The 18586-nt window shown below is 44.1% G+C and overlaps 1 protein-coding gene across 3 annotated transcripts in view; it reads left to right on the top strand.

Moving 5' to 3' along the window:
• The window catches only part of AOAH (acyloxyacyl hydrolase), a 168364-nt gene that overhangs the window by 52207 nt on the left and 97571 nt on the right, over positions 1–18586 (top strand). For all 3 annotated transcript variants that reach the window (XM_025873145.2, XM_025873144.2, XM_073899076.1), the window contains 3 exons: positions 7168–7227; positions 12393–12463; positions 18463–18523. In XM_025873145.2, the coding sequence (XP_025728930.1) occupies positions 7168–7227; positions 12393–12463; positions 18463–18523 (192 nt within the window). The remainder of the gene's footprint in view (positions 1–7167; positions 7228–12392; positions 12464–18462; positions 18524–18586) is intronic.

The following is an 18586-nucleotide window of genomic DNA, read 5'->3' as shown; positions in this document are numbered from 1 at the left end:
CAAAACAGTTGGCCTAAAACAACCCAATGACTGACGAACCACAGTCACCATCTAACTAACCCAGTTATTTGCCAGAAATCATGTGTTTAAAGAGTAGGACAATCTCTGGTAATAAGACTAGCCCATAGAGTCTGGCCCTGGAGAACTTCTACAGGTGCACAGACTCTAGGAAAGAAACAGTCAAAATGTAACAACAGTGTTGGTTGTGAAGCCTTGGACAATTTTAGCAGCCCTGGCCCTTGGACTTTTCATCTCTAAAGTGGAATTAAGAACTGTTAATTCCTCCCCTGTTGTCGGTATAAGGTGAAGAGATACAGCATATACAATGCCTGGTACAGACCTGGATGCATCAAAGAACCTCTGTATGTGTACAGTGATGGTGGTGGGGGCAATGGTGGTAAAGTCGTTGGATAACATCAGACAAAAGAGCGGAAGGGGAATAGTGCTGTTTAAAACAATGCTTTTTAAAAAGGTGCTGTTTGGGGAAAAGGATTAGGGTAGTATGAATAAATACATTAATGATACTAATAGCTCTACAATGCAGAATCAGCCCAAGAGAAAAAAAGAAAAAAATTTAGCTATGGTAAAATACGTTTGAAGAAGAGAGATTCAGTGATAAAAGGGAATGCATTTAAAGATAGTGGCTTTTTTCTTTCATATTTCTTTCCCTCCCTCCCTCCCTCCCTTCCTCCCTCCCTCCCTTCCTTCCTTCCTTCTTTCTTGTCCCTGGAAGAAGAAAGTGGCATAAACTGACTTCATTTTTTTCCACACAGCTAAGATTCATAAACGCCCTTTAGAGCTGGGTATTGTTGGAACATGAAAATCAAATTGGGCTTTGGTACATCTCATCGTACATATTGGAAAATCACCGCTGTAGGATACAGTGGAATATAGATTCAATAACCGATGAGCAGATCCCACCCAAAGGCCAGGTATGCCAGGGTTTGATAAAACCTTACAAGCAGAGGAGCTTCCCACCTTTGTCTTTCTACTTAATAGAAGTCACCTCAAAGCACTTTTCCCCCTTCTCTTGGATCTTGTAGTCTGTCTTACACTGGAGTTATTATGGGCTTATTGCCTCCAGTGGGCAGTCAAGTCCTTGGAGATAGTTTCTCTCAAATCTTGCTCCATTTGTGAATAAACTTATACCATTAAATTTGGGGGTGTGGAAAAAACCTGCCCTAATAAACTTCTAGGAAGGATCCAAGTAGATCAGTGATCTTCCCCCACTCGCAACCCCCTCCACCCGCGAACGTGCCTGCTCTTCGACAATAAAAGACACGCATCTAAAATCATCATTTCACTTCCCAAGGGGCTTTCTCCTTTGTGGGTACCTGTCACTGCTGTCGGGAGTGTGAAGTGAACAAAAGGCACTTTCTGTAATTTTTAAATCTACCTGCTGCTATAATTGATAGCAGAGAACGCAATCGCTAAAAATTGTTCACCGTAGAGACTCATGCCTAAAAATAGTATTTCTCTTTACTTCTTTCACTCTTGAGTGTATCAGGATTTAATTATTTAACATCACAAAACCTGAGAAGGCCCAATTAATGAATGTCTTGTCCAATTCACCAATACTCCTAAAATGTCAGGAGAAATGATATCGAGTTCTGGAGCATTCCCTGTACACTATATGATTTACATGCTTCCTCACCGTAGACAATATAGTACACTGTGCTTTGGCTGAAAGATTTGAATGTTTGGGAAATGCTTTTCTGAATAATGCTTCTTACCACAAAGTGGCTGGAAGCCTTGAATACACTAATGTGTGTTATGGCTCTCTCAGAGGAGCGTTTAGTTCACAAATTTCCCAAACTTTTTCAACTTAAAACAACAACAGTTTTCTAGCACGCCTATTAACCTCTCCCAGAGGGCGATTAAAAGCACAGGTTTTGTGCCCAAAGGGTGTGAACTGAATCTGGACTGTGCCACTCACTGGCTCTGTACTTTGGACTTTATCCACCCTAAGACTCAGTTTACCTCATCTACAAAGTAGGAATAATGGTAATTATTACTTAACACTTGCTACATGGTATTCTAATTACATTTTATTGCCAAGCCTCTCTCCCAGGTTATAAAACCCTTGATGAGAAGGAGCATGTCTCATTCACTATTACATCTCTAATATATAATTTGCCACACAGCCTAGACAATCAGTGTTTGTGGAATGAATGAAAAGAATGAACGAATGTACAAAGAAATGACTGACTGAATGACTCTTTCCCTCTCACGATCAGTCCTACACTGGCTACTATGCTTGTACTTGCATTTCCACACAGGTGCATAGGTTGTTGGCATACAGATCCAGTTGTCTCCCCTGATCCTGTGATCCTTTGCATTAAACCATCCACATTCCATGTGAATTCCCCTTGCCATTCCCTTAAGCCCCGGTGAAATCGTGGAAGTCATATTTTAAAATTTCAGGCTTACTTTGTTCTTGGAAAGCAGTGTGGTCATGGTGGAAAAGGTGTTGGAGTCTAGAGACTTGAGTACTACCAGCTGTTTGCAGAGTGGCCTGCTTACATTATGTAACCTCTCCGTTTTCCACTCAGAGTTGTTTTCAAGAGCATTGAAATACAGCCTACAGGGACACCTGGGTGGCTCAGATGGTTGAGCATCTGCCTTCAGCTCGGGTCATGATCCCCGGGTCCTGGGATCGAGCCCCATATCGGGCTCCTGGCTCAGCGGGGATCCTGCTTCTTCCTCTCCCTCTGCCTCTCCCCTTGCTCATGCTCTCTCTATCTCTGTGTCTCAAATGAATAAATAAGATCTTTAAAAAAAAATACAGCATACATTTTTGTAGGCTGATGTTATAATTACTATAATTTTTCCAGCTATGTATTGGTGACATAACAACTCAAAACCATCAATTGCTGTTAACACTGATGTCATGTTCACTATATGCAGGGCACTATTCCAAGTGCTGTCTTGTTCAATGTATACACACACACACATTATTACCATCCCCATTTTGCAGATGAGGAGAGTGAGTCTCAGAGTGCTTAAGTAACTTGCCCAAGGTCCCACAACTAGTAAATGACAGAGCTAGTATCCAAACCCGCAAGCTCTCTGGAGTCCAAACTCATTTTAAATAGAAGATGATGATGGAGACCATGACCTAGCAATCAATAAAACATTTAAATATCTTCCACTGAAGATTGGTAGTCACCGAACGTCTCCTCTTGTCCGAAGACTTTGGGCTGGTTCTGGTCTGGATGAATACTTAAATCATTCTAGACAGAAGTGTTCCGCAAACTACCATAGATATACTATGTACTATGATCAAGCAAAGGGTCGACCTCTCCTCCTCTTGCAGCCTGCTGAGACACTGTGCCATATTGTCCTTGGAATTTTCCAAGTTCATGAGTAAAGAAATACACTCTACATACCCATGGTTCTTGGGACTCTAAGCTCCCATGCTGAGGGCTTATCTCTCTGTAAGCCTGTGTGGGGGCCTCCTTGGCAATCCACTCATGAGAATGTTAAGGAAACCTGAAGAGGATTTGAAGCTGGAATAAGGACACACTATAACCAGAGGGAGAAAGTAATGAGAAACTGGAAAGAGTCAACCATAGCAAATTGCAGATCAAATGAGCACTCCAGAGCCAAGCCCCTCATTGTTGATGGAGAATCTGCTTATGCCTCAGATGATTGCTCTAGCTGAGTCATAAACACCAGTGTCACTTCCGACCAGAAGGGGTTCATATCCAGCTCACTATCTATCCCCAAACTTTCTCTCAACCCCTGATTACAGTTGCGCCCTCCACTGAAGTCTCAATTTTTTTGGAGGATACAAGAGAGGTCCTCATACTTTAGAAGAACTGCCTTAAACACCAGATTGCCAACAGTGAAATGTTACTGAGCAGAGAGAGCAGTTATCTTCATTTGCACAGTGCTAACAATTTGCCCATTTGCCTGTCATCACAACAAGCAAAAAATCAACTTTTCCAACTATCTTTTTTTTTTTTAAAGATTTTATTTATTCATTTGAGAGAGATACAGAGAGATAGAGCATGAGCAGGAGGAGAGGCAGAGGGAGAGGGAGAAGCAGGCTTCCCGTTGAGCAGGGAGCCCAATGCGGGACTCGATTCCAGGACCCTGGCATCATGACCTGAGCCGAAGGCAGATGCTTAACCGACTGAGCCACCATGGCGCCCCTCCAAGTATCTCTGAATCCTTATATCCATTTTCTGCTGGGGACAAAAGATCAGGCCTGGTATCCAGATTCTCTTTTTTATGTTGGCATTTGTGCACTTGAACTGTGGGAGCAAGTGGTGCTCTGGTCAAGCCAGGTCTTGGCAAACCTGCCCTCGGCCTTCCAGGGAGGAAGTGACAGGGAGGGAGGGTGACAGAAACATTATCACACGTTGCACTGTGGGGGTCAGAAAGCATTTGGTGCAGAACCTCGTCACTGGGCTTTTCGTTTGTTTGTTTTGCTTGCTTGTCTTTATCCCTCGCTACACATGGGTCCCCTCAGAGAACCAAGCTGGATGAAACGCAAATTATTTCTCTCAAGGGGATCCAAGTGGCCTGTCCTACACAGACCCTGTCGAGGCCTCACTGTCCTCGCTTCTGCTTGTTCCGCTCCTTCCTACTCTGTCTCCTCAGCAGCCTGGAAGCCCTGGGAGGGCAGGAATGTCTCTTCGCACCAGATCTCCGTGGTTCTCACTCTGCGTCCCTGTGCCGGGAGCGTGATTTTGTTTCTTCGGGAAGAAACAGGGCAACATATGTTGAATTCTTTTTAAAAAAGCACGTATTGCCGAATTTGTGCTCGTTATTGAAAATTTAGAAAACACAAGAAAGAACCAAAAGGAAAGCCGTTGTCACCCACAATTATCATGGCATATTTCTTTGCAGGATTTCTTTTTCTGTGTGTGTAGTATCTGGTAGACTGTTTTCCTTGGTTAACATACTATCATGAATGTTTTCTTTTTATTTCCCTATCTGTTGAGCACCTAGTATGTAGCAAGGACTGTATTGGGCCCTTCAGGTGCTTGAGCTGGGTTTTAGAGTGAAAGGGGGATTTCCAAGCAGAGAAGCAGTGGGTACATGGTTAAGGCGGGGGGGGCAGGGCACCAACATCACGTTACAGTATTGTGGAGAATGAGTTTTAGGCTAATGACAGCCGCCAAAAAGGGCACCATGACAGAAATTTACACCTAGATCTAGTTTCTTATAATGACTCTGCCAGAGAGGCTTACTTGCCAGAGAGTTTCCAGGATTTGTGAGAATTTCCAGAAAAAGCCAAAATTGCATTCACGGATCTAGGTTCTTAAAGTGAGGATTATAATGAACTGTTTGGGGACTGTTGTCAGCCAGTCAGACTGGACACTGGGTGTGGTGTTGGAGCCCAGTCTACAGGTGCCCCTGAGGCTGTATCATGACTTTGGTCCCTTTGTGGACTGATCATAAGGAAGGCTGGGAGTCCTCGGGCAAGGCTGTATGGCCAGGCCCGTGGTGGGGACGCTCAAGGGCTCAGGTACATGATTGTTCACCAACTGGCACATTCGTGTTTCAGTGTTTTAAGAAACACACACTGTACCAGGGCATCCTGGTGGCCAGACTGACCTGGAGAGTAGCTTTTCTTCTCGAGTTGCTAACATGCACTCTTAGATGTCAGTGGTCCTGCTGCCTCTGACACAAGAGCCATGGGTTATCATCCTTTGAATTTGAGCTAAAGGAGTGTGATTTGGGGCAGAAGCCAGGCAGAGGGTTTCAGAGCCAGCCCATAGAGGGCAAGCTGTGGCTGGCTCTGCTCTCCTCCTTCCTAAAGCACCTGCCGGAAAATTGGCTCCAACCCAAGCTCACACTGAGCAGCCACTCCCCCACCCATGTTCACTCAACATGGCTGAGGTCTTCAGAATAGCACAGAGCTCCATAATGGAGGAAGGCATCTCCCCAGGGAGGAAGAGGTGAAGAACACACATCCTGAACACCCATTAGCAGCAGTGGTCACCTCTCCCAGGAGGCCTCTTCTGCTGACAGCCAGCTCCGAAGTCCCATTCCCATACCCTTTCTTTCTGCTTAAATGCGGGGACAATGTTCTCGGTTTCCTAGAATGAGAACTATGGCACTCTCCCACAATCCCAGCTTCCCTACTGATTTGCATGAGGGGAAATTTGGGGCTGAAACAGAAATTTTCCAACCAACCCATCAATTATTAAGCTGGGGGTTTACATGAATGATGTTCTGTCATCCTCATGGCACCCTTATGCGGTGGATATCATCCCCATGTTACAGTTGTTAAAAATAGGGCTTGCTTATATGTTACAGAAGTAAGTCTGTGGATACTGAAAGGCTCAGAGTGTAACTTGCTCAAGGACACACAGCTACTGCACAGCAGAGCTGGGGTTTGAGCCCAGATGTGTGAACCATCCCCCAGGCTCTCCTAGGTCTTACAGAGAGCAATATGAGGAAGAATGTGGCAGGGTCGGGGCATAAGGGGAGGACAAAAGATCTGGGAAGCAGTGCTGGGAGCAAATACTCCACACCCCCTTCCCCCAGGGTTACTTTCCTCCCAAACTGCTCACAAGTATACAAATATGGAATTCTGTAGCAATAGTCATTGGTCATAATCACCTAACTCTTTATACCTAACTCTTGCCGTGTGAACTAAGAAGATGCACCTGGATGCTCTAGCCATGGTTGAAAGGATGGGGATGTGGAACCAGAAGAGGTGGTGAATGGGAGATGGGGTGTCACCTTGTGTGGGAGCAGTCACCACTCAGGTGAGCTGTTGGCCACCTCCTGCCGTGGGGTTTCCAGACACAAGGAGAATGTACCTAGAGACCTCTGTGTAGCAGAGCAGGTGGGAAGGTAGAAGTGCAGAATGGGTCTCTGCCAGATCCTGGCTCTGCGATCTTCAGCCAGTTTCTTAGATTTCCTGTGTCTCAATTTCCTCATCTATAAAAAGGTTGACTCTCTCAGAGCTGTTGTGAAAATTAAATAAGATCCTGTTTGCAAAGTACTTAGCCCGGCATCTGGCACAGAGTAAATCCCTTAATAAAGAGTTATTAGCATGAAATTGCCTTCCTGCAAATTATTTTCTCACAAATTTGTGGAATAACTTCTTTACTGCAAATTTACGGACTTTAAAGATTCTAACTTCAGAAAAGACATAGAAGAGTGAGACACAAGCTGTAACATTGTCTAACTTTGTTTTTATAGGAGCCGTGGAAATTTACACTAGAGAAGGCGAGACAGATTTTGAAGAAATCCCCAACTCTGGTAAGCAACGGATGAGAAGAATACCAGTGTTCCACTTGGCGCCTTCATCTTCCCCTGCCCCTGCTCTCACACCCCTAATGCCAGGAGCTACTCTGGATCCGAGCCCACAGCATACCATAGCGGCAGTGAAGTTAAGTAGGAAAGTGAGCCCCTCCCCCCCTTTTTCTCCTCCCTCTCTCGACAGCAGTGTTTCTCAAACTGGGCAGCACTGACATTTGGGGCTAGTTACTCTTTGGTTGTGGGCATTGTCCCGTACACTGGAAGGTATCGCAGCATCCCTGTCTTCTACCCACTAGATACCAGCAGCCACATCGCCCTTCCCCAGTCATGACAACCAAAAACGTCTCCTGATGTTGCCAAATGTCCTCTGGTACTCACAGGTGAGGACTGCTACTCTTCAGTAGACCATTTTGGAGGAGGCTTTATCCTCCTGCCCCTCCACTTCCTAAACATGTGACCTCAGGCTGAGCCTCATTTTCCTGTCAGCAAGACAGAGACAGTGGTAGTGCTCCTTTGTCAAAGCTCCTTGGGTGTGAAGACCAAGAATGGATGCGTGTCAAGCGCTTACCCAGTACTCAATCAATACCATGTTTAGTTCAAACAGTTATCATGGAGTCAAGTATTTGACTTAGGCTCTGGATGCAAATGAGCCCCAACTGAACAGGAAGCAGAAAAAGTAAACCTTCAGAGGACCAAGTCTCCCTCCATGCTAAAGATCCCAGCAATAAGGAAGGGTTCATCAGAGATGAGAGGGCATGGACTTTGTCCTCTTCCTCATCACCCTGCCCATCATTCACCCTGACACAGTACATTTAAGGTAATCTTGATTTGGCAGCACAGAAATAAGGAGGAGAAAAAGCCCTCGTAGCTCAGCTTGCCAGATTTAGCAAATAAAAATAGAGGAGACCAGTTAAATTTGAATTTCAGATAAACAATGAATACATTTTTAGTATAAGTATATTCAGTGCCATATTTTATCTGGCCAACCCCACTTATGGGGGGCATATGGGTTTTGATGTACAAGGCTGGTGTGCAATGAATGGCAATATTCAGGCATTTCTACACAATTAATTAATCAATTACAATGTCTGTGTTGCCAACCATTACTTAATTCAGTGGGCAATTCACGACCAACAGTAGCAGGTTAGCTAATCTGCCAGAGCCATGGAACAAGAGACTGAAACACCACGGGAAACCCTTGACCACCTTCAGAACTCTAAACAGTACTAGAGAACAATACGATTCTTCTTTCCTTCTTCTCCACGTGCATCTAAAAATTTCTTCTTGGAGCATTGTTAACTTCACTAGCACAAACTGCCTTGGTATTAACTCAAAGGCTAATTAGGATTTTACAAGTTTTCATTTCTGTCATCAGAATTGCAAGCATCATTCATGGGGCCCGATTCCACTAATTCCTTGTGAGAAGCCAAAAAAAAAAAAAAAATCTACCGAACAACAATACAAAACTCCTCAAAAACCTCCTCCAATTTATGTGCTCTCTAGATTAAAAATAATTGGAAAATGCAAATAAGTGTCTCTGAGTTACTGCTTAGCTGATATTGGCAGCAATTAATTCCATTGTGATGCTTTAACTGCAGACTTAGCCAGGATGCAGAAAGAAGCACACAGTAGGTTGTATGTTATTTCAGCACAGCCTGTCAAACTGGAGAAAAGTGAAGTATTGTCGAAGGGAATGTTCCAGAAAATATCTGCCTCTCAGTGAGGACCTGAGAGGCTCCTCATGGATCTAGCCGAAAACTGAGCATCTAAAGGTTTAGAGTACCTGAGTTACAGAATCATTTTACTTAATTCTCACAAAAACTCATAGAAAATAGTATATTTTTTTTATCAACCCTACTTTACAGAGGAGAGGACTAAAGATCAGGTATGTTAAGTAATGAGCTCATTCCCCACAACTAGGAAGGAGAAACCCATCATTTAAATCCAGATCCAGCTACATCCAAGTTCCTACCTTCTCCACTATGCCAATAGCTCTCAACCAGACCTCCTCAGCACTAAATTTCAGGAAGGACTAAATTTCACACCACAGGCTGTGTAGGTTAAAAGTATGCAGTGCATGACCTGTGCAACTGTACCTGACATCCCTGATCAAAAACCTACCTACTTAATAGAATCATCTTCCCCAGTGCAATTAAACCCAAGTAAAGTAATACATAGCAAGGGTTGAAAAGTACTTCACCATGCAGAAATTCAACGCCAGTTTGGCTGTGTATAGAAGAGTAGTTGTTCTCTCCCCCCTTTGACCTTCTGTTTACCGCAGTCACCACATTTTTTTCTTTATTCAACCCCTGTGTATTGTTCTGTTTTCATTTAACATCCTGGTGTGTGGGAAAGCTCAGGATACAAGCAGAAACTCGTTCAAATAGATTGCTAAATGAAGATGCTGCGTGACTCCTGTGCCCAGGGACAGCCCAGATTGAGACTTTCATTTAAATGGGATTACATGCCGCCAGGTGCAATATTTTAAAAACCATTGCTGAATCAATAACAGCCTACATTTTGCCTCTTCTAGCAAAGTTCAGATTGAAAGGAAAGGGCTGGTAAACTGCAAGGGAGGACTTCTGCAACATTACTCTCATCTGTTTCATTTCTCTTTGCAAGTAAATGATAAGAGGTTAGTCTTTCCCATGCTATGTGATGAAAGGACTGGATAATTAGAACCTCTGTCTGAACAGGAGTTCAGCTTGCGGGGGCAGGTTGTCCCTGGGCAAACTACATCATCTATTGTCCACACCCTAGACCCAGTTTCTGCACAATGAATGTCAGAGACAGCCGCAGCCTTCAGTTGAATCCTAACAGTGAACGGCTGTGCAATTATAACATTTAATTCTTTTGTACCTCTTGTGCAGTAATTATAAGGCTGTCCACATAAATTTTTTTGATGTGTTGGTTACATCAGTGTTAAAATCTACCTTGTCGTTAGGTTAATTAGACCAAGGCCTTCAGACTCAAATAAATATTCAAAGACGTAGCTCAAACATTCAAATACAACCTGACTTTGAACTCAGAATCTCAGAATATGTCTATATTTCCAAACTGCCACCAGTGTTGTGGTATAATTTCATGCCGGTGTTTGTTTTATGGTGTGTCTACAGTGCTCGTCTCAATCAGTTACCAGGTCTCTGGACTCAACCTTCTAAATATCCCTCCTTTGCACCCCCATCCCCCTCCTCCCACCTTACAACAGTGGTTCCCAATCAGTGGCAACTTTGTCCTCCCCACCCCTCCCCTGAGGACATCTGGCAATGTCTGGTGACATTTGGGGGCTGCTTGCATCTGAATGGCTAGACGCCAGATATACTGCTAAACATCCTACAAGGCACAGCACATCCCCACAACAAAGACTTATTCAGCCCCAAATAGCACTAGTGCTGAGATTAGAAACCCCAGGATCAGGTCTCAGGGTCTTTATCTGCTGACGGTTCTCTCTGCCCCAGCTCACCTCCTCCAGGCCACCCTCTCACCCCCAGGATACCTTTCTGAAATACAAATGTGATCCCACTGCTTAAGACCTTCAGTAATCCCCCACAGGATAGCACGACTTGTGGCATCTTAGGCTAGTCATGATGTCTCTTTCCCTCCATGGGTCACCACGTCTTTGTGCTTCGCTACACTGCAGCCAGGGTGAAACATTCGGTGGCCCCCTGAGATGCCACACCTGTTCATACTCCCACAGCACCCCACTGGTGCTCCCTCTGTGAAGACCCATGCTTCTCCCGCTTCAGCGATCGCTCCAGTAACCTGGGACCTTGATGAAACATAGATTCTGATTCAGCAGGTCTGCTGTGGGGCCTGAGACTCTGCGTTTCCAAAAGTTCCCAGACAACATCCATGCTCCTGGTTTGTGATCATGCTTTCATCAGCTAGGGCCTAGAGCAGTGGTTCCCAAACTTTAGCAAACATCAGAATGACCTGGAGGCTCTGATTCCCAGGACCCACCCCAGGCTTTCCAATCCAGTAGATCAGGGTGGGGCTCTCAAATTGCACCTGTAGCAAGTCTGTGGACCACACTTGGGGTCACAAAGCCTAGAATGTCTCTTCCTTCCTAGATAGCCGTGTTAATGCTGGGACCACTGCAGACCTCACAAAGCATGCCAAGAGCTGAGATACTCCCCCCTACACTCCACTAGACAGTAAGCTTGATGAGGACAAGGACAGCCTCTTCTGTCTCCATGTCTTGCATATGGACGGGGGCACCAATCAGGATTGTTCCTCTCATCCTAGAAAGTTGAGCAAACATCACAAAGGTTTGCTCAGCTTTGATTCATAGCCGGAAAAGGAGGTTGCCTTGTTCTCCTCTGCCAGGGTCAATGTATCACCAACACTATTGATCCAACTCATCGGCATCCAAAGGACTCTTTGGGCTGCCAAAAATCACCCATCTCTCCCCTGGAGAGGGGAGAGATAAACTGATAAATGCCAGTTTCTAACTTTTCTACCTTGTTGTCTTTTTCTTTCTCTGGGGAAAGCAGCATAGAAACCACAATCATTGTAAAAGTACCTCTCAGTAAAAAGCAGGGCTTTTCATTTGTCACACAGCTAGAGTCTTATGGAAACTGCTCTCTGAAATCCCTTGCTCATGAAGATTGAGGAGCTTCATCTGTACACCTCACCTGCCCCTACAGCATCCCCCAGGAAAGGGGACTTCCTCCTTCCTTCTTCCCAAGCCCTGGCCATGTCTCTCCTATTAGTCTTGACTTTCTCTCATCGTAGGCTGGGATTATTCTATTTGAACATGTTCTTTATGTCAAACATTTTCTCAAAGCCCTAGAGTACAAGGAGCGAGAAGAATGTTATTGGCCAAGTGGAACAGACCACGGTGGGCCAGACCTCCTTGGAAAGAGGTAGAGCATGGGTGAAGGTGGGGGTAGCAGGCGGCGTGAGGAAGGGAGAGCTGCAGGCTGAGGTCCCAGCAAGAACAAAGGCACGGAGACAGAGTGAGGATGGAGTGTGGGGACAGAAACAAGAGGCAAATTTAGTTAAATGAGATGGCCCAGGTTCTGAAGGAAAGAGGCTCCTGAAATCCAGACTATGGAGCCAGCAGGAGAAGAAGGGCCTTTACAGTCTGCAGTACTATTCCTTGAACTAAGCAATTCCTTTTGCTGTTTTTTGTTTGTTTGTTTGTTTGTTTGTTTCCTCTCCAGAAACATACCAGAAGTAGTCCTGATGTTTGTTCCCTCCCATTTTTGGCCAAGATCTGTCAGAGGATTAAATCGTATGTATACTATTTCTACCTCCTGAGTATTGGCATGAGATGGCACCGTTGGTTGTCCCTGTTTTCCAATGACTAAAATGATCGTGATGTAAAAGTCATCTTCCCAAAGGTGAAAGCGTTTGTTGCTTGTGACTTGTACCATGACTGGTACAGAAATTAAAAGACAAATGAGGTCTGCACAAATCATTTTGGAAAGCCACTGCATACCAGTATCTTTGGACCTCAAAGCCTGACTTATACCCTGGGCCGGCACGCAGACTGCCGGTGAAACTTCTGGACAGCTCAGTGCATGCCCGTGCCACACATGGGGATAGCCCCTCCTTGCTGTGTAAGACATAGACAAGGTCAAGGTTGCCGCCTCATCAGGAAAGGGAATCTGAGCATCTTTGGTCCAGGGCACTCAACGAGGCTGGAATGGGACCAATTTATTTCACAGAGCCCAACCCATTACTGAAAAACTCTGGCTCAGATATGTATAAACAGTGTTGCCAATACGGAGACACTGTCCCAAATTCCCAGGACCTCCCATCTCTATTTTAAATCCCATACCCCAGTTCTACTCTGAGTCTGGGGTTATGCTGGGTGTCATCATAATCACTGTCCATGGCATTAAAGGATGGAACTGTGTGCCAAAAGGGACATTGGACCAAGAGGCAAAATAGCACAGGCTCTACCTTGCACTTGGCCACTTCCCATGTGACTGGGGCTGCTGTAGATGTGCAAACCTGTCCGCATCAGTTCTCCGAACAACTCCGTGAGGTATTATTCCATTTCACAGTGAAGGACACTGAGTCTTAAAGAAATCACTTCTCCCCAGCTGCCAGGTGTGCCTGGTGGGTCTAGCTCTCCTTGCGAGGGCTTGGAGGTGATTCGGGCTGTGCATCTGGACTCAGGGCAGCTGTAATAACATACCTACAAACTGGGTGGCTTAGAAGAACAGAAATGTATCCTCTCCCCATTCTGGAGGCTGGAAGTCTGAAAGCAAGATGCTGGCAGGGTTCCTCTGAGGCTCTGCTCTCTCTGAGAGTGTCTCCGACATTCCGGGTCAAATCCTTCCTGCGCTCTTAGCTTCTGGCGGTAGCCGGCCATCTTTGTTGTTGCTTGGTTTGTAGCTGCAACACTCCAGTCTCTGCCTCCAGCCTCCTCCGTGCTGTGTTCCCTGTGTGTCCATCTTTTCCTTTTATACGAACACCAGTCATATTGGATCAGGGCCCAGTCTAATGGCCTCATCTTAACTTTGTAACATCTGCAAAGACCCTATTTCCAAAAAAGGTCACATTCATAGGGACTGGGGGTTAGAACTTCAACATGACTTCTTGTGAACAGAGTCCAACCCATACGAAGAGGCACTTTTCCTACATTCCTCCATCCTTCATCTCATGAGTTTCATGGGAGCTCAATCCACTAAACATCTCCTATCTGCTGTGAAAGCCTCTCAGGAAAGGAGACTATCTTCTGACCTACATTCAAAGCCTCTTGGAGATCCAAGAGTTTTAAAACTTTTCCTGGTTCATCTGCCCGCATGAGCTCCCGTAAGCCAGCTGTGCAAAGTGGTGACCTGGGTCCCAGAAACAGGATCAACACCAGTTTTCATGAATAGGCTAGACAAAGACTACCAGGACATGGGGAGCAGAGGGGAAATAGACATGAAAGAAGATGCTGGAAGGCTAAGATGCAGGCAGCTCTCCAGGCCCCCAATCATTTCATGATGCCTAGCTCTTACTGAATTGAGACACCCGCCCCTCCTTGCTGAAAGCATCATTGCATTTTCTATGTCAAACATGGGCCAGCAGGACCCAAAGTGATAACTCTTCAACTGAACCACCTTTGAAAAATTGAATTCAAGAGCATCTGTGACCAAGGATTTTCCTGGCACTATTTAAAAGGGAAATTTTTCTTTTATGAGAAAGCAAAAGCAGTGTGTTTTTTTCTTCTTTCTAAAAAAATCATTGTGCTTTGAGTATAATTTGCATCAGATCACAATTTATTCAGTGCTTTATGGTTTACAGAGCACATTTAAAGACAGCTTCATTTGTTCTTCAAAACAACCTGTGGTTTAGTAATAATAACAATAACTAAAAGTTATCTGGTAACATCTATGCACTAGGAACTCTTGTCAATGCAACCCTACATGGCAGATGGCATTATTGTCTCCTTTCTAGAGAGGTAAAGTCTTTTGCCCAAGGCCGTGGTGCTAGTAATCGATAAGTCCAACATTTGAACCCAGCAGCCTGGTTGCAAAGGCCAGGCTCAGAGCCTCTCAATTGTTTGTCCCTTGACTCTTTGCCCCACTTTTGGATGACCAAGTAGGTTCTAGTGCATTGAATTTCTGACCCCCTAAGCACAGTCAGCAGGTGGTAGAGATAAGACCTACATGTCTTCTATTACATAATCCTTCAATAAAATCCCTTCCAGTAGGAATGCTTTTCCTGTTCTGTGCCTCTCCTGCCGCATCCTGTTTGGTCTAACGCCTTCACAGTAGAGTAAAGTTGTCCCTACCATAGGTAGTTTTCCAGCTCCCTGCTACCAGGTGTTTGGCCAGCCCTCCATACCCCGAGCTCACCGGTGCCTGCTCCTGCACCCTGTTCTTCTAAGGCCTCTCCCCATCAGGGTCTCATACCACCCACCACTCTTAGAGGGTGGGGACACCATTTCTTAGTAAACCTTTTATCCTTGTACTTAACACATTGCTTCGAATTAGTAGGGACTCAGTGAAGAAACAAGAGAATAAATAAAGAAAAGGCACTATTTTACTAGAAAAGAAATGTGTAGGATACCAAGCTACTACCATACGGCAATCAAGGTTTTGTTCTTTTTTTGTTTTGTGCTGGTCAGAATTCACAGTGCCTGTGCACTGTTTTTTATTGTAACAATGGTAAGTCGAGTCCCCTCTTAATAATCTCTTCTTGTTATTTAATTTCCATATGCATAAACCCGCATATGGATCATTTCACATAAAGGCATACAGACTATCCTAGCTTTGTTAATTACTTTTAGTTCATCATTCTTTTCTTTTCTTTTTTTTTTTCCCTTGTTCCTTCTTCCCCATGACCTACTCCTTCCAATGACATCGGTCCCTGTCCCTGCCACCAAGGTGAGCCCGGGTGTATTCTTTCCTGGTTTTCTCTGCTTTCATTTCATCTTACAGAGATGCATCTAACACATCCACATGCATATGAAACAGACCCATTCCCAGCCCTGGAGTGCTGCCTGGGACTCAAATGTGAGACAGCTACACATGGAAACTTTATTCTCCCTAGTTTTCTTTTGTTGTAATGCCCCAGTTTCATGAAATAATTTTAGGGAGTTTGAACTTGAATAGCTATTCTATTATGTAATGAATAACATTCACCTGCAATTACAATTGCTCACTGGATCAAGCCTGCTAGCTTGACTACTGGTAGTCATAGAGCAATGGCTCTATTGGAAATATATTTTATATTCATCCCCAAGCAGGTGATTAGCTGTGCTGGCCAACAAGATAACTGGGTAGAACATTGTGTGCCCGGAAATCTGAAAATCTGAAGAGGGTACATGGATTGGATTTGGGATGGCTCCAGAAACTAAAATGCCATAGGAGCAGATACCTGACTCCTGTTTGCCCAGCCCTAGAAATCATCCTTGGAATAACTATTACCATTGCACAAAATAATAGAAAGACCTAATGTTTTGTGAGTGTTTACCACATGCTTGGCACAGGTCTTTATGTTTCCCATGGAAGAACCAACTTAGTCTTTACAACAGCCCTAGGAAGTGGGTACTAATATTGGCCCCATTTTACAAATGAGAAAGCAGAGGTACAAAAGATTAATCTGCCCAAGGTTATATAGCAAGTAGACAGCAGACTGGGATGCAAACCCAGAGAGTCTAATTTCAGAACCCAGAGCTATGTTAAGAGGCTTCTCATGATTTTCTTTCCTACTAGAACATTCCTCACCCAATTACATGCCTTGAAAATGGCTTTCTCATCCTTTAAATTTAAACTTAAGGTTACCTTCTTCCCGGTATAGCATTAGAAGTGTTTTTGCTCATGGTGCACAACCCTTTATAGCATTTTCTCTGTAGCACTGTAGTTGCCTATTGATGAGTTGTTTGCCCCCATGAAGCTCCTCTAGCACTGGAATGTATCTTATATTCATCCCTAATATCTAACATGGTGTCTGGCACACAGCAGGGATTCCAGAAATGGCTGTGGAATGAATGAATGAATGAATGAATGAATGAATGAATGAATGAATGAATGTTTCAGCATACAACTAGACATCTATAAAGTACATGAAGTATCAGATTTAGATACAATTTGGCAGAAGTAATGTTAATAAACATTAACAATGTCTTATCTACAACCTTGGAGCCAGATGTGATCAGGAATTCAGAATTTTCCAGATTTTAAGGAAATCAGCATATGGTGACCATAGATCACCTAACACTCTCAGTACCTTCTGATCAAACACATTTATATTTCAGCAGTGAAATGTATAAATATTCACACTAAGTAGGGTAAAGCAGATGAATTGCCCTATATTTGTTCAGATCTAGTTTTACCACCAAATGAATTTTCTGCAAAGTTAAACAACTCAGTTTTTAGCACTCTTTGGTTTGAAGACTATGAATAAGGGATTGTGGAGTTTATGTAAATTGTAGTTTATGCTACTTTGGATGACCAATCTACCGTACTGTGTCTAGAATGTATGGTTTGGGTTAATTTGGGTTAGTTACTTTGAGCCTGTAAAATAAGCAGATCTTCATGGGCTTATTAATTTGCTTCATCTGTTCATTAATTCATCTGCTTCATTTGTTCATTAATTTAATGAACTCACTTTCCAGTTCTAGAGACAAACTCCCATCATTCTTCCTTCAAACTCCCATCCTCGGGATGGCAAGGGTGGGAGATAGCTTTGGAGTACTAGGTGGGACCTTTCACCTAGCACCTTTTCCAGGCTGAAAATATGATTGTTTGCGTCTGTACCCCGTGTGTGTGTGTGTGTGTGTGTGTGTGTGTGTGTGTGTGCGTGTGTGTCTTTCCTCCTTTTCTCACCTAAAACACTACACTGGTTGTCCAAGAGGTCAAATATGTACGTGGGGGGAAACTACCTAGTTTTATAGGAGAGGCCATCCCCAGAGAAGCTTATGACCTAGACTTCTGGTGGGTCCACCATCCCAGAGTTAGTAAGATAGGCTCCAAGACACCAGTTAGGCTCCATGCTGGCTCTTACTGAATCCATTTGCCTTGAGGCTCTCACAACTGCTGGAATGCTCTTGATTCAAAAGACCATTTAATAAATCCTGTAAAGGTTCATGTTACTCTCTACATTCTAGGCTCTGAAAATAGCCTCACCCTGCCATATGATGGCACTAGCCTGCTACCTCATAAGAGATTTTCTTAGAGGGAAAGCAGTGTTTGCCATGCAGGAGCTGGGAGAAGTTTTGTAGTGAGGACACAGGGAGAGAGCCTCCCTTGAGGGAGGGGTCTGTGGCTTTAGCATGTATTTGCTTGGTCATCAGTCACATCTGAGTCTTTGGTTTTCCAGGCTCATGAATGGGAGTGAACGTTGCCAGCTCAAGTGCCTCAAGATTCTTAGAGTTAGTGGTTTAAAAGAGTAGATTTTAAGAAAAGACTTCCATCACAGAATGTGTAAAATGGCACAAATTCAATCTGTAGTGCTGAGCTCATTGGACCAAAAATGCAGTCTCCTTCTTTTCTGGGCATCTCAACATCAATATCCTATGTTCTCTAAAATGTGGATGTGATTATTTCACTTCCCCATATGGGCCAGATTAATATCAGAGAGAAAATAGTTCTAATTAGGTGGAGAGCAGAGATTGGCAAAGTTTGGCTGGCACTCTTCCATACCATGGAGGCGCTTCATTTCCTTTTTAGAATGGACTCCTATCACATATACTCAACGTAGCTGTATCTGAAATGTCTCTGTTTGTTTTCACAAACACGGTTCCTTTTTTTTCGTAGCTCACCAGCTGTTTTGTTTTCTTTTCTCTAGAACTATAGAAAATTCTGTGCCATTCAAAGATGGAGATTCAGACAAATACAGCATTTTCCCAGTAAGTATTGTTAAGAGTAACCAGATGTTCACTAAATATTGTATCGCTTTCTACAAATATCTT

Source organism: Callorhinus ursinus, unplaced genomic scaffold (assembly GCF_003265705.2).
Source record: "Callorhinus ursinus isolate GAN/ISIS: 27379988/994484 unplaced genomic scaffold, GSC_fseal_2.0 scaffold12, whole genome shotgun sequence".
In the NCBI taxonomy this organism is placed as follows: Eukaryota; Metazoa; Chordata; class Mammalia; order Carnivora; family Otariidae; genus Callorhinus; species Callorhinus ursinus.
The sequence above is the reverse complement of the archived record's forward strand: the minus strand, read 5'-3'. Positions and strand labels throughout refer to the sequence as shown.